Below are 14,076 nucleotides of genomic sequence, written 5' to 3'. Positions count from 1 at the left end.
GAGGTTGCAATGAGCTGAGATCATGCTACTGCAGTGTAGCCTGGGCTACAGAGCAAGACTCTGTCTCAAATAAGTAAATGAAAAATAAATAAAATTTAAAAGACAGTTAACAACTAATTAAAAACTACCTAATTTTCTGCTATGGTAAATATATGAGTTAGGTAGAACCCACATAAACAAAAGCTCTGGGGACGCTTCAATAATACTGAAGAGTGCAAACAGGTCTTGAGACTGAGAGGTTTGGGAAACACTGGTTTAGCCTCCAGTCTGCAGGGGACAGGTGTGAAAGTCAGCTCCCAAGTCAACCACATTTAATCAAAATGCTCACGATGCCTCAGGAAGGCATGGTATAGGAAACACACCCTGGCTTCTGGGGAGTCCTGGTGACCCCAAACCTTTAGTCCCAGAGATGGCTGCTATTTAGTGTTGGACTCTAGACACTGGCCAGCCGTGCAGAGTCTGATCATTCTGGGGAACTATGAGACATTCACGCTGTAGGTGTCGTTATTGACCGGAGGAGCTCCAGGGTCGAGGCTTCCCATCTCAGGCCTGCTCTGGATTTGCGCTTGCCCACTCCAGATGGTTGTGTCACACTTCTCCCCATGGTCCTCTCTGTCCCCAAATGCACAGAGTTCATCGCGCCTAGGCTGGTGGATCTCAAAGTGACCCTTAGATCAGCAGCAGCAGGAGCCTCCCCGGCAAACTTGTAAGAGGTGCAGATTTGGCTGGGCATGGTGCCTCACGCCTGTAATCCCAGCACTTTGGGAAGCCAAGGCAGGCAGGTTGCTTGAGCTCAGGAGTTCAAGACCAGCCTGGGCAACATAGCGAGATCCTATCTGTATTTGCTGCTTTCCACACTGCTATAAGGAAATGCCTGAGGCTGGGTAATTTATAAATAAAAGAGGTTTAATTGACTCACAGTTCCACATGGCTGGGGAGGCCTCAGGAAACTTGTAATCATGGCGGAAGTCAAAGGGGAAGCAAGGCACGTCTTACGTGGCGTCAGGAGAGAGACGAAGCAAGAGCAAGGGATAAACTGCCAAACACTTAAACCATCATCTCGTGAGACTCACTTTCATGAGAACAGCATGGAGGAAACCACCCCCATGATCCAATCACCTCCTACCAAGTCCCTCCCCGGACACGTGGGGACTACAATTTGAAGTTAGATTTGGGTGAGAACACAGAGCCAAACCATGTCACTGTCTCTATAAAAAAAATACAAATATTAGGCCGGGCACGGTGGCTCAAGCCTGTAATCCCAGCACTTTGGGAGGCTGAGACGGGCGGATCACGAGGTCAGGAGATCAAGACCATCCTGGCTAACACGGTGAAACCCCGTCTCTACTAAAAAATACAAAAAACTAGCCAGGTGAGGTGGTGGGCGCCTGTAGTCCCAGCTACCCGGGAGGCTGAGGCAGGAGAATGGCGTAAACCCGGGAGGTGGAGCTTGCAGTGAGCTGAGATCCGGCCACTGCACTCCAGCCCAGGAGACAGAGCGAGACTCTGTCTCAAAAAAAAAAAAAAAAAATACAAAAATTAGGCAGCTGTGTTGGCGCACGCCTGTAGTCCTAGCTACTCGGGAGTCTGAAGTGGGAGGATCGCTTGAGCCCGAAAGGTCAAGACTGCAGTGAGCTGAGATCACACCATCACACTCCAGCCTGGGTGACAGAACAAGACCCTGTCTAAAACAAAAAAAGCTGCAGATTCTTCGACCCATCCAGGACCTACTGAATCAGATCTAGGGGTGGGGCCCAGCAACCTATTTTCCTAAGCCCTCCAGGGGATTCCTGGAGGAATCACACAAGTTTAAGAGCTGCTTGTGTAAATTACGCCTAGGATATAGCTCTCCTTGGACTTGTTAAACAACACTGTGAGGAAACAGACAATTGCAGCATGTGGGACCTCCTGCAAGAAAACCATCCTGGAAAAATTAGACTTCAGAATTTCAGTGTTTCTAAAATGTCTTGGGTCTCTTCTGGATTAACAGAGACTAAAGTGATGGCGAATGCAGAACGTGAACTGTTGCTGGGTCCTGGTGAGGGTCGGGAGGAAACAGCTATTCATGGATAACTGGGAAATTCAAGTGACATTATATGTAATTGTTAATTAATTAAATTTTTTTTGAGACAGAGCCTCACTCTGTCTCAGGCTGGAGTGCAGTGGCGCCATCTAGGCTCACTGCAACCTCTGCCTCCTGGGTTCAAGCAATTCTCGTGCCTCAGCCTCCTGAGTAGCCAGGATTACAGGTGTGCACCACCACACCTGGCTAATTTTTGTGTTTTTAGTAGAGATGGGATTTCACCATGTTGGCCAGGCTAGTCTCAAACTCCTGATCTCAGGTGATCCACCCACCTCGGTCTCTCAAATGCTGGCATGAGCCACCGCGCTCGGCCTGGAATTGTTAATATTCTTAGAATGATGATAGTATCATGGTTTTGAGATGAATGATGTCTTTATTCTTAGACGATGCATGATGAAATATGTGTACATCTTTCAAATGGGTTAATCCAAAATGTATGTAAATGGAGAATGCAACATACAGCATTTTTAATAATTGTTCAACCTAGTTGGTTTCAAAAGGAATATTCTGTTCTTTTAACTTTTTTTTTGAATTTCCTTAAGTCAGGCACACAGAAGATGCTACTGGTTTTTTTTTTTGTTTTTTTTTTTGTTTTTTTTTTGTTTTTTTTTGAGACGGAGTCTCGCTCTGTCGCCCAGGCTGGAGTGCAGTGGCCGGATCTCAGCTCACTGCAAGCTCCGCCTCCCGGGTTCACGCCATTCTCCTGCCTCAGCCTCCCGAGTAGCTGGGACTACAGGCGCCCGCCAGGTCGCCCGGCTAGTTTTTTGTATTTTTAGTAGAGACGGAGTTTCACCATGTTAGCCAGGATGGTCTTGATCTCCTGACCTCATGATCCGCCCGTCTCGGCCTCCCAAAGTGCTGGGATTACAAGCTTGAGCCACCGCGCCCGGCCTTTTTGTATTTTTTTAGTAGAGACGGGGTTTCACCGTGTTAGCCAGGATGGTCTTGATCTCCTGACCTCGTGATCCACCCGTCTCGGCCTCCCAAAGTGCTGGGATTACAGGCTTGAGCCACCGCACGGCCGAAGATGCTACTCTTACATTTCACTGCATTCTTGAGATGGAACTTCGTGTATGGGTACCAGTTAGGATCAGGTTTGGCTGAAACAGAAATCCAACATAACATTGGCTTAACCAAGATGGATGCTTATTTCCCTCTTATATAAAAGTTCTCAGGGAGGTGGTGAGGCGGGTTTGATGGCTCTGATGCATGTGGTGCTCTGGACCAAAGTACCTTCCATTGTATTATTCCTCCATGAGTGTCTTCCCCGACCTCATGTTCCAAAGTGGCTGCTCCAATTCCAGCCGTTGTATCCATGTTCCAGCAGGCAGAAGAGGTAAAGGACATATTCCTGCTACTTTAAGGGAAAACCCTTTGAAGCTACTGCAAAAGACTTCCACTTACCTCTCCTTGACCAAAGCTTGCTTATGTAGCTGCAAGAGAAGCTAGGAAATGCTTTAATCCTAGGTGGTTGTGTGCTCAGCCTGAAGGGCATTTGTTACTATGGAAACTGAAGGACCATTTGCAGGCTATGCCCCACTGCCAGAGGTGTTTCAGTAAAAGGCAAAAGTTGTTTTTTGAGACAAAGTCTTACTCTGTCAAACAGGCTGGAGTGCAGTGGCACATTTTGGCTCACTGCAGCCTTGACCTCCCAGCCTCAAGTGATCCTCCCACCTCAGCCTCCTGAGTAGCTGGGACTACAGGCGTGTGCTATCACGCCTGTCTAAATTTTTAAAAATTTGTGTTCGCTAGAGATTGGGTCTGTATTAGTCTGTTTTCACACTGCTATAAAAACATACCCGAGGCCAGGCACAGTGGCTCAGGCCTGTAATCCCAGCACTTTGGGAGGCTGAGGAGGTGGATCACTTGAGGTCAGGAGTTCAAGACCAGCCTGGCCAACATAGTGAAACCTCATCTCTACTAATAATACAAAAATCAGCTGGGTATGGTGGCATGTGCCTATAAGTCCAGCTACTTGGGAGACTGAGGCAGGAGAATTGCTTGAACCTGGGAGGCAGAGGTTGCAACGAGCCAAGATTGTGCCACTGCACTCCAGCCTCAAACAAACAAACAAAAAACCTGAGAGTGGGTAATATAGAAATAAAAGAGGTTTAATTGACTCACAGTTCTGCATAGCTCAGGAAACATAATCATGGCAGAAGGCAAAGGAGAAGCAAGCACCGTCTTCACAAGGCAGCAGGAGAGAGAGAGAGAGAGAGCAAAGGGGGCAGCTGCCAAACACTTATACCATCAGATCTCATGAGACCCCCCGCCCACGATCACAAACAGCATGGGGAAACCACCCCCATGACCCAGTCACCCCCCCCACGAGGTTCCTTCCTTCACACGTGACGATTACAATTCAAGATGAGATTTGTGTGGGAGCACAGAGCCAGTCCATATCAGGGTCTCACTATGTTGCCCAGGCTAAAGGTGAAAGATGTATATGATTTGAAGAGAAACCAGTGTATGGAGAGGATTTTTAAAACTCAATATGGCAGGCCGTCTTAAAGGGCTTCCCTGGCCGGGCGCAGTGGCTCACTCCTGTAACCCTAGCACTTTGGGAGGCCGAGGCGGGTGGATCACCTGAGGTCAGGAGTTCGAGACCAGCCTGACTAACATGGAGAAACCCCGTCTCTACTAAAAATACAAAATTAGCCAGGTGTGGTGGCGCATACCTGTAATCCCAGCTACTCAGGAGGCTGAGACAGGAGAATCGCTTGAACCTAGGAGGCAGAGGTTGCGGTGTGCCGAGATTACACCATTGCACTCCAGCCTGGGCAACAGAGCAAGACTCGGTCTCAAAAAAAAAGAGGCTTCCCTGTGTGTCCTCACGGAGCTTAGTGTGACTATTCACAGAGGAACTTCCTTGAGTTCCTTGGGTTGTTGCAAAGGCCTTTTAAGCCCAGCAGGCCAGCTAAGCTACCCAGCTCCAGCTTGCCAAGAAACCCCTGGCCCCTGTGTAACCAGCCCTGTTGCTCTTTTCTGTCCTGCAGTCTCCAACCTGTCCCAGTATTTTAGCCCAGCCTCAGTGTCCAGCAGCCCGGCCCGCGCACTCCTCCTGGTCGGCGTCGTCCTCCTGGCCTACTGGTTCTTGTCCCTGACCCTGGGCTTCACCTTCAGCGTCCTGCATGTGGTGTTCGGCCGCTTCTTCTGGATCGTGCGGGTCGTCCTGTTTTCCATGTCCTGCGTGTACATCCTGCACAAGTACGAGGGCGAGCCCGAGAACGCGGTGCTGCCGCTGTGCTTCGTGGTGGCTGTCTACTTCATGACCGGGCCCATGGGCTTCTACTGGCGAAGCAGCCCCAGCAACCCCAGCAACCCCAGCGTGGAGGAGAAGCTGGAGCACCTGGAGAAGCAGGTCAGACTGCTCAACATCCGTCTCAACCGGGTGCTCGAGAGCCTGGACCGCTCCAAGGACAAGTGAAGGTCAGCCGGCCGGGCGGGTCCACAGTTACCAGCACGCTGTCTCAGAAAACGGAAACGGAGGAAAAAAAAGCCAAACCCCAAACAATCTTAATAAACACGACTGAGCAAGAAAGTGGCGCTGTGTAAGGCTATTTCCACCCACCCGGCAGCTCTTAGGACACATTCCCAGAGGAGCGGAAAGATCATTGACGTGGAACTACACACGAAGTGTCATTAGTGGGAAAAAATTTTTTAAACAAAGGATATAACCATATTTAGCTGTACAGTAAGAAATTTATCTGTGCATAGAGCATACAGTTAATTTTTTCAAGCATTTAAATACATCTTTTGTAAGGTTTTTTAATAAAGGCAGATTGAGTCAAGTTTATTAAAACTTTACATGGAGGGGAAGAATATGCTAATTTGACATTTGAGAAAAGTTGAAATGCAAGCGTTTGTTTTCGCAGCTTAGGGGATTGGTGGGTGAGGTCTGTGTGCGTTATTTTCATGTTCCCCAACTGTGAGCTTTATTTCATGTTATTTGTGGTGGATGTTGACTTAGTTCATGAATGTTGTCACTTCTAAATGTGGACAGTTGGGCTGCAGGATGCAACTCGACCTCTGCTGGATCCTAGAGACCCCTGCCAAGCTCCCATCAGTCCTGTTTCTCGATGAAGACATCGCCATTTCTAGACCTGAGATTTTCTCCCCTCTGTGGTTGTATGTATTTTAACCTCAACATTTTGAAAAGGAAAATGCAATTAGGGGCCAAGAAATGTCCTGGGGATTTGATGCCAGGAAGTACCTGTGTACGGATTGGAGATTGCTCCAGAATCTATTCCTTGTCTCAATTTGCAGTTTGCTCACTAGACCTAGATACAAAAGCTATAGCCTTGAGGGGTTTTTGTTTCATTTTGCTTTTGGTTTCCTCAGGACATTAGAAGGAAAACGAGCAGTAGCAGCTAATAACATTCTCAAGTGTATTGCTGCTTAGGAAGATTCTCAGGAACAATTAGCAGCAATAAGCAAGCCTTTGAAAAGATCTGAATTATTTTTCCTGAAATATTTACGATACACAGGTGCTTTTTATCTGAAATCTGTTGTGTCCTTCTCTTAGGCAGTCTCTGTGGGCAGAGAGTGGGACATGTGATGTGGACAGCTGTGGGGATCCTGGGCAAGGGAGTTTCAGAAGGTGTGGCTCAGGGGCTGGTAGAAATGCCCCTTTGCTAGAACTTGTTTTTTAAAAAAGAAAGCCCTAGGCCAAGCACAGTGGCTGACGCCTGTAATCCCAGCACTTTGGGAGGCCAAGGAGTGTGGATCACCTGAGGTCAGGAGTTGAAGACCAGCTTGGCCAACATGGTGAAACCCTGTCTCTACTGAAAATACAAAAATTAACGGCGTGGTGGTGTGTGCCTGTAGTCCAGCTACTCAGGAGGCTGAGGCAGGAGAATTGCTTGAACCTGGGAGGTGGAGGTTGCGGTGAGCTGAGATCACGCCACTGCACTCCAGCCTAGGCAATAGAGCAAGACTGCATCTTAAAAAAAAAATAAAAGCCCAGCATTTTGCAGCTTTGAAGCTGCTGGGGATCATGACTATCTCTGTGGCCCTTACCTGGCCACAGATGTGCCCTGGCAACCCACTCACAGTGCCCTGCGTGCAGGTTGGTAGATACCCCTGCCAGACCTGCTAGAACGAAGACCTTATGGTCCAGGTCTCAGTTTGGAGAAGATTTAGCTGTCTACCACTTCTTGTGTAGTGTTCCTGTGAAGTTTTATTTTTGGTGCAAGTATCTGGAAAACATACAGATGTTTTTGTGGATGTTGATGAGACTTCTGTTTTTAAGGTACACATGATGGGACCCAAACTCTCCTGGAGAGTTCCATTCACTTTCTGAAACGTGTACCTGTTTCAGGTGCATGTTTATTCAATGTGCATGGGTATTTAAGATTTGCTGGAACAGGCTGGGCATGGTGGCTCACCCCTGTAATCCCAGCACTTTGGGAGGCCAAGGCAGGCGGATCACCGGAGGTCAGGAGTTCGAGACCAGCCTGGCCAACATAGTGAAACCCTGTCTCTACTAAAAATACAAAAATTAGCCGGGCCTGGTGGTGGATGCCTGTGATCCCAGCTACTTGAGAGGCTGAGGCTGGAGAATCGCTTGAACCTGGGAGGCAGAGGTTGCAATGAGCGAGATCGTGCCACCACACTCCAGCCTCAGCAACAGAGCGAGACTCCATCTCAAAAAAATTATTTGCTGGATCAAATTTTTTTTTTTGAGATGGAGTCTCGCTCTGTCACCCAGGCTAGAGTGCAGTGGTGCGATCTGCAAGCTCCGCCTCCCGGGTTCACACCATTCTCCTGCCTCAGCCTCCTGAGTAGCTGGGATTAAAGGCGCCCGCCACTGCACCCGGCTAATTTTTTGTATTTTTAAAAAACACGGGGTTTCACCTTGTTAGCCAGGATGGTCTTGATCTCCTGACTTTGTGATCTGCCTGCCTCAGCCTCCCAAAGTGCTGGGATTACAGGCGTGAGCCATCGCGCCCGGCCTGGATCAAATCTTTATCTATGCACATTGGAACACAGGATTAGTGGGTTGAAATCATTCTAGTTTTGTCATTTAGATACTTGTAGATGAATCTATTTTAGCACAGGGTGTAAATAACTTGGGAGGTCATCTCCATCTTCTTTTGTGCATTTGGCTATATCACGTTTAGGTACTAAAACAGTTTTGCTCATGTTGGCCCATGGAAAACTGGCGTTCTATGCACAAAGCCAATGATCGCGGGCCCTGCCTTGGCCCCTCCCTTGTTTGTGGTCATTGTGAGATGCCTGCATGTTAAGGCTTAAGCTGTCACTGGGCTGGGCGTAATACCCGCTTCATTCCTCCTTCCACCGTCTTACCCAAAACATGAAGGGCACTGTGCTCTATTGAGATCTCGATAAGATCATCATCTTAACTTGTATTCAACTGAGGGAGGTAACATGTTATCTGGGTGCTGGTGGATTGAGACCTCAAGCATCAATTCAAAATTGCTGTCGAAAATATGCACTATTTTTTCCCACTTTGGCTAAGTGTAGGCTCTGAAGCCAGTTTTATAGCTTGATACATTCTGGTGAAAGATGTCTTCATTTTTAATGAAAGAACCTACAGTTAGTAGGTGTCACCTCAGGGTAGAACCTTATTTGAAATTCTGATAGAAATCCTAAATGCTAGATTTGAAATAAACCTGGGTTTTAGTGCATATATTTTACCTTTTTGGGGGCGCATCTTACCCCAAAATAATTGGGGATTTTTGGTTCCTTCTCCATTCCATGGAAGCTTGTAGGGTATTGGGATTGGGCCTCCCCTTGCCACCTGCCTCATCTCTTTGTTTTTTTCTCTCTTTTGTATGTGGAAAAATGTATTTTTGTACCATATCTCATACCTGGAGAGAAACCTTTTTTATATCTTCAGGGCTGTAGAATAGATGAGTGCAACACTTCACTGAATGTGATGTAAAAGCATTCTCATGAAAACTGGTTCTATTACAATTAAGACTCAGTGTTTAAAAGATCTTCATCAGTGTTAATGTCCCAGTGTTTCAGTATCATAATCAATACTTGTTTTACTGAGAACAGAAAATTATCCAGCAAAGGAAAAGGACCAGCCATCTCTAGATTGCTGGAATTGTATGGGTGTGTTGGGGTTGGTTTAGTGGTCTCTTCCTTGACACCCTAGCAAAGATGCTTTTGTGGAGTGTAAAACTTCCATAAATATACTTTCCAGGATAGGTACAGTGGCTCAAGCCTGTAATCCCAGCACTTTGGGAGGCCAAGGCAGTGGATCACTTGTGGTCGGGAGTTCGAGACCAGCCTGGCCAACATAGTGAAATCCCGTCTCTACCAAAAAAATACAAAAAAAAAAAAAAAAAAATAGCCGGGTGTGGTGGTGGGTTCCTGTAGTCCCAGCTACTCAGGAGGCTGAGGTGGGAGAATTGCATGAACCGAGGAGGCAGAGGTTGAAGTGAGCTGAGATCACACCTCTGTACTCCAGTCGAGGCGACAGAGGGAGACCCTGTCTCAAAAAAAAAAATGTGTGTGTGTATATATATTTATACACACACACACACACACACACACTTACTTTCCAAAACCAATCGGCATTACCCGCCCTTTGGTTTCTTTTGCTTTGGGTTTCAGCCCCCATATCATTTCCGGCAACAGAGCACAGCAATAGAATTTCTGGGAAGCAGGCCTTGTGAATCGTGCCTGTGTCTTAATTCACAAAGGGGAGATGAATGCCTTTGAAAGGTGTTTAATACACTTTCCCCAGAAATGAGAGCCTGTCTCGTGCAGGAGTCGGGAGGCAGCGATGTCAGGGAACTGGGACTATGTCTTTATGACTGTGATGGTGGTAACCAAGTGGTGTGGTCCCCTCTGGGGAACTGAGTAAGAACACAAAGGTTTGGGTCAGTGATTAGGAAGACTGTAATATGACTTTTTACACGCCCGGGAGGGCTGCCTTGCAGAGAGGATGTGAGCAGCTTACTCACTCATCTGGCCCTGTGATTCAGCAGGCTTATGGAGCAGCTAAGAATAAACAGCTGTCAAATGGCCTAGACATGGTTAATGCAATTTGTCACTAGTGGAAATCCTGAATTGCTTCATTTTTGCGATCACCGCTACTTCCTAAGATGCTTTTGATGAATGACATCTGCCTTACAAGCTGACACCTGATAACCTCTCCCCAGCAGGTTTCGAACTGGCCGACTTAACCAAAAAGCTGGCTCTTGCCATCTATCTAGCGTTAAAGGAATTCCTGAGGCTCCTAAGGGGTCAGCTGCCCCACTCCCGACTTTTTATTTTTAATCATCTATACATTCTGCAACATTTTTGTTTATGGCCATTTGAATAGTTGGACTTTGACTCCTCACTTGTGAATAATAGGAATATATTTTGCAGAATCTAACACAATACCCTTAAAATTCATACTGGACAATCATCAGTATGATGTATAGTATCTGGTGTAAACACATTTTATTCAGCATATTAAATTATTCTGTGTTTTGCTTTTCCTTGATATGTAGGAGGTGCACCAGTACCAGTTTTTCTCTTGTGGCTTAAAACGCTGATTGCCATTTGCCTTGTCTTCTGAAAAGCTGTGGCAGCGAGTGGTGTTATTGACTATGTGTTCTAATGTCTTTCTGCAGATTTAAAGGTTTTATTGTGTCCATTTAATATCTGCATGTGTTTAATCTCTGAATACCGTGTAATTAAACTGATTAACTTGTGATGGTGATGGTAATTAGCACACACTAAAAATCCAATGAAGCAACTGTTTCCCTCTTCTTAACTGGAAATCACACTTGTGAGGTATAGTATCCATTATCAACAGTGGAGTCATGATCGACTTCATATTTTGTGTATCTGGTTATAAATTTTGTATAGCATTTAATTTGGCACTTAATATAAATCAATTTGATTTAAATAGTGTGTGTGTGTACATGGTGTGTGTGTGTGTGCACTTTAGTTTCATAAGCCTTGGGAAATTGATTCTACAAATATATAGAGATAAATATCAGGCATATTTTTTTGCAAAGCGATATATACATTCCTCTTATTTATTAAATCACTGGCTTTGGTGTTATGTAGAGATATTTGTAGATCTCAGAACAGAATTAAAATATTGTGACAATTACAGCTTAATAAATGTTTATTGTAATTTTGTTGTATGGACTTTTAAAATATATTTCATCACTTCTAACCAAACATCTGTGGAGGTTCCCCAGTTTTGATATGTAACCAGGATTCTGTGGTTCTCTTCTCAATCTGAGAAGAGTCATAAAACCTTGAACTTATGTGTTCAGCTGGAGGTAGGGTTGCAAGATAACATACAGGATGCCCAGTTAAATTTTAATTTCAGATAAGCAACCAGTGGTGTTTTAGTATACTGTAGAAGTGTTGGCTGCTCATCTGAAATTCAAATGTAAGCATGTTTCCTGTATTTTTAGTTACCAAATCTGACAGTCCTAGCACAATGATGTGCGCCTCTCCACCCCACCCCGTGTACCCATGCTGCTTTCTCGGGTCCTAAAAATCCTTTTCTTTTTTTTTTTTTTTTTTTGCAACAGTCTCACCCAGGCTGGAGTGCAGTGGTAAGATCTCAGCTCACTGCAACCTCCATCTCCTGGGCTCAAGCAAGCATGTATTTTTAGTAGAGATTTTTGTTTTTGTTTTTGTTTTTTTATTTTTGTATTTTTAGTAGAGATGGGGTTTCACCATGTTGGCCAGGCTGGTCTCCAGCTCCTGACCTCAGTGATGCGCCTGTTTCGGCTTCCCAAAGTGCTGGGTAACAGGCGTGAGCCATCATGCCCAGCCCTAAAAATCCTATTCTCAGTAAACATTTAGGAGCAAATGTAACAGTAGTCTAATCAAGTTAAATACACTTCTGACCTGTGAGTACTGCTCCTGGTTTTTATGCAAAGACAGTCTCACATAGGTCGATACGGGGACAATTTGAGGCTAGTTATTGTGAAGTTATCCAGGGGCAGCCTGCGTGGCCTGTCACTGGGAAAGCAGGCAGGTGAGCGGAGGCAGTGAGGCACTGGAGGACGTGCAGTAGGTAGTAGTGACAGTAACAGCGTGGGGTGAGAAGCAAACCAGAATGAGGGGGACAGCTCATTTGAGTAAAGTCAATACCTGCTATTAAAGTAATCATTTTAGGCTGGGCGCGGTGGCTCAAGCCTGTAATCCCAGCACTTTGGGAGGCCGAGACGGGCGGATCATGAGGTCAGGAGATCGAGACCATCCTGGCTAACATGGTGAAACCCCGTCTCTACTAAAAAATACAAAAACACTAGCCGGGCGAGGTGGCGGGCGCCTGTAGTCCCAGCTACTTGGGAGGCTGAGGCAGGAGAATTGCTTGAACCCAGAAGGCGGAAGTTGCGGTGAGCTGAAATCACACCACTGCACTCCAGCCTAGGTGACAGAGTGAGACTCCATCTCAAAAACAAACAAAATTATTATTTTGTGGCCGGGCGCAGTGGTTCACGCCTGTCATCCCAGCACTTTGGGAGGTCAAGGCGGGTGAATCACTCGAGTTCAGGAGTTTGAGATCAGCCTGGGCAACATAGTGAGACCCTGCTTCTACGAAAAATAAATAAATTAGTTGGGCGCAGTGGCGTGTGCCTGTGACTGTAGTCCCAGCTACTCGGAAGGCTGACGTGGGAGGATCACTTGAGCCCAGGAGGTTGAGGCTGCAGTGAGCCATGATTGCACCACTGCATTCCAGCCTGGGCAACAGAGTGAGATCCTGTCTCAAAAAGTAATCATTTGGTAAGAACGCATTGAAAGCAAAATTCGAATTAAACACCGTTGGCCGAGGAGGAGGAGGGGAGTGGGTTATAGGGTGGGGATCAAGAGGAATGCCAAGGACAAGAGGAATGAGACCTCACAGCAGAAGTCGCTGAGGGCAGCGTTCCTCAGCCCTAGAGGGTGCCGGGAACTCTGCCCAAGCCTGGCCAGCTACAGCCTCACCATCTCCCACCACCCTTCTGCCCTCTGCCAGTCCCACTGCAGCCTTGGGGCAGCTGGCAGTATTGCTACCAGCCCCTTTGCATCTATGAAGGAAAAACAGAATCTTAGGACCTCAAACTCACTATGCCAAGGGCAAAGTTAATCTTGGGAACTGAGTCACAAAACAAAACAAAAAACAAACCCAAACTTCCTTCCTTTGTCCCAAACAGATAGCCGCCTACTTTATCTTGTGTAAAGTGTAGATTTGGGCTGGCTGTAGTGGCTCACACCTGTAATCCCAGCACTTTGGGAGGCTAAGGCAGAAGGATCCCTTGAGCTCAGGAGGCAGAGGTTGCAGTGAGCCAAGATGGCGCCACTGCACTCCAGCCTGGGCAACAGAGTGAGACTCTGTCTCAGAAAAATAAATAAAAATGAAAACATACATAAATACGTAAAATGTAAATTCATGAGTGCTCATCAAAGCCAAGCGAGACTCTGAGCCCTGCCTCATTACCTACCATTCCCCACATTTTTCCTCCGTCCTTCCCCGCCTGCTTGCTCATTCCCTTTTAAATACTGAAGTCCTCAAAACCCTTTTTGGAGACAGCACAGGCCACAGATCCTACTGTGACTTGTGTTTCTTTCCCTTGGGCCCGGCCTCACTCTTGGCAATGTAAGTCACTAATCCATTGAGACCTACCCCAGTCACTTTTTGGTTTACACTCCTATTTCTAACTAAGGCCCCCTGTACTGTTTTGTTTTTCTGGGTATTTATTTTATTTTATTTTATTTTATTTTATTTTATTTTATTTTATTTTATTTTGAGACAGAGTCTCACTGTGTTGCCCAGGCTAGAGTGCAGTAGTGAGATCTCGCCTCACTGCAACCTCCATCTCCATGGTTCAAGCACCCTGCCACCTCAGCCTCCCTAGTAGCCGAGATTACAGGCATGCACCGCCATGCCCAGCTAATTTTTGTATGTTTTGGTAGAGATGGGTTTTCACAATGTTGGCCAGGCTGGTCTTGAGCCCCTGACCTTGAATGATCTGCCCGCCTCGGCCTCCCAAAGTGCTGGGATTACAGGCGTGAGC

General features: G+C 46.5%; 1 protein-coding gene across 1 annotated transcript in view; it reads left to right on the top strand.

Moving 5' to 3' along the window:
• The window catches only part of BRI3BP (BRI3 binding protein), a 38,552-nt gene extending 27,360 nt beyond the window's left edge, over nucleotides 1-11,192 (top strand). The window contains exon 3 of the mRNA XM_030939517.1: nucleotides 5,080-11,192. Coding sequence (XP_030795377.1) covers nucleotides 5,080-5,510 — 431 coding nt within the window. The 3' untranslated portion in view covers nucleotides 5,511-11,192. The remainder of the gene's footprint in view (nucleotides 1-5,079) is intronic.
• The last annotated feature ends 2,884 nt before the right edge of the window (nucleotides 11,193-14,076 follow it).

This window comes from Rhinopithecus roxellana, chromosome 10 (genome assembly GCF_007565055.1).
Source record: "Rhinopithecus roxellana isolate Shanxi Qingling chromosome 10, ASM756505v1, whole genome shotgun sequence".
Classification (NCBI taxonomy): Eukaryota; Metazoa; Chordata; class Mammalia; order Primates; family Cercopithecidae; genus Rhinopithecus; species Rhinopithecus roxellana.
Note: the sequence above shows the minus strand (reverse complement) of the source record. Positions and strands in the feature narration are given on the sequence as shown.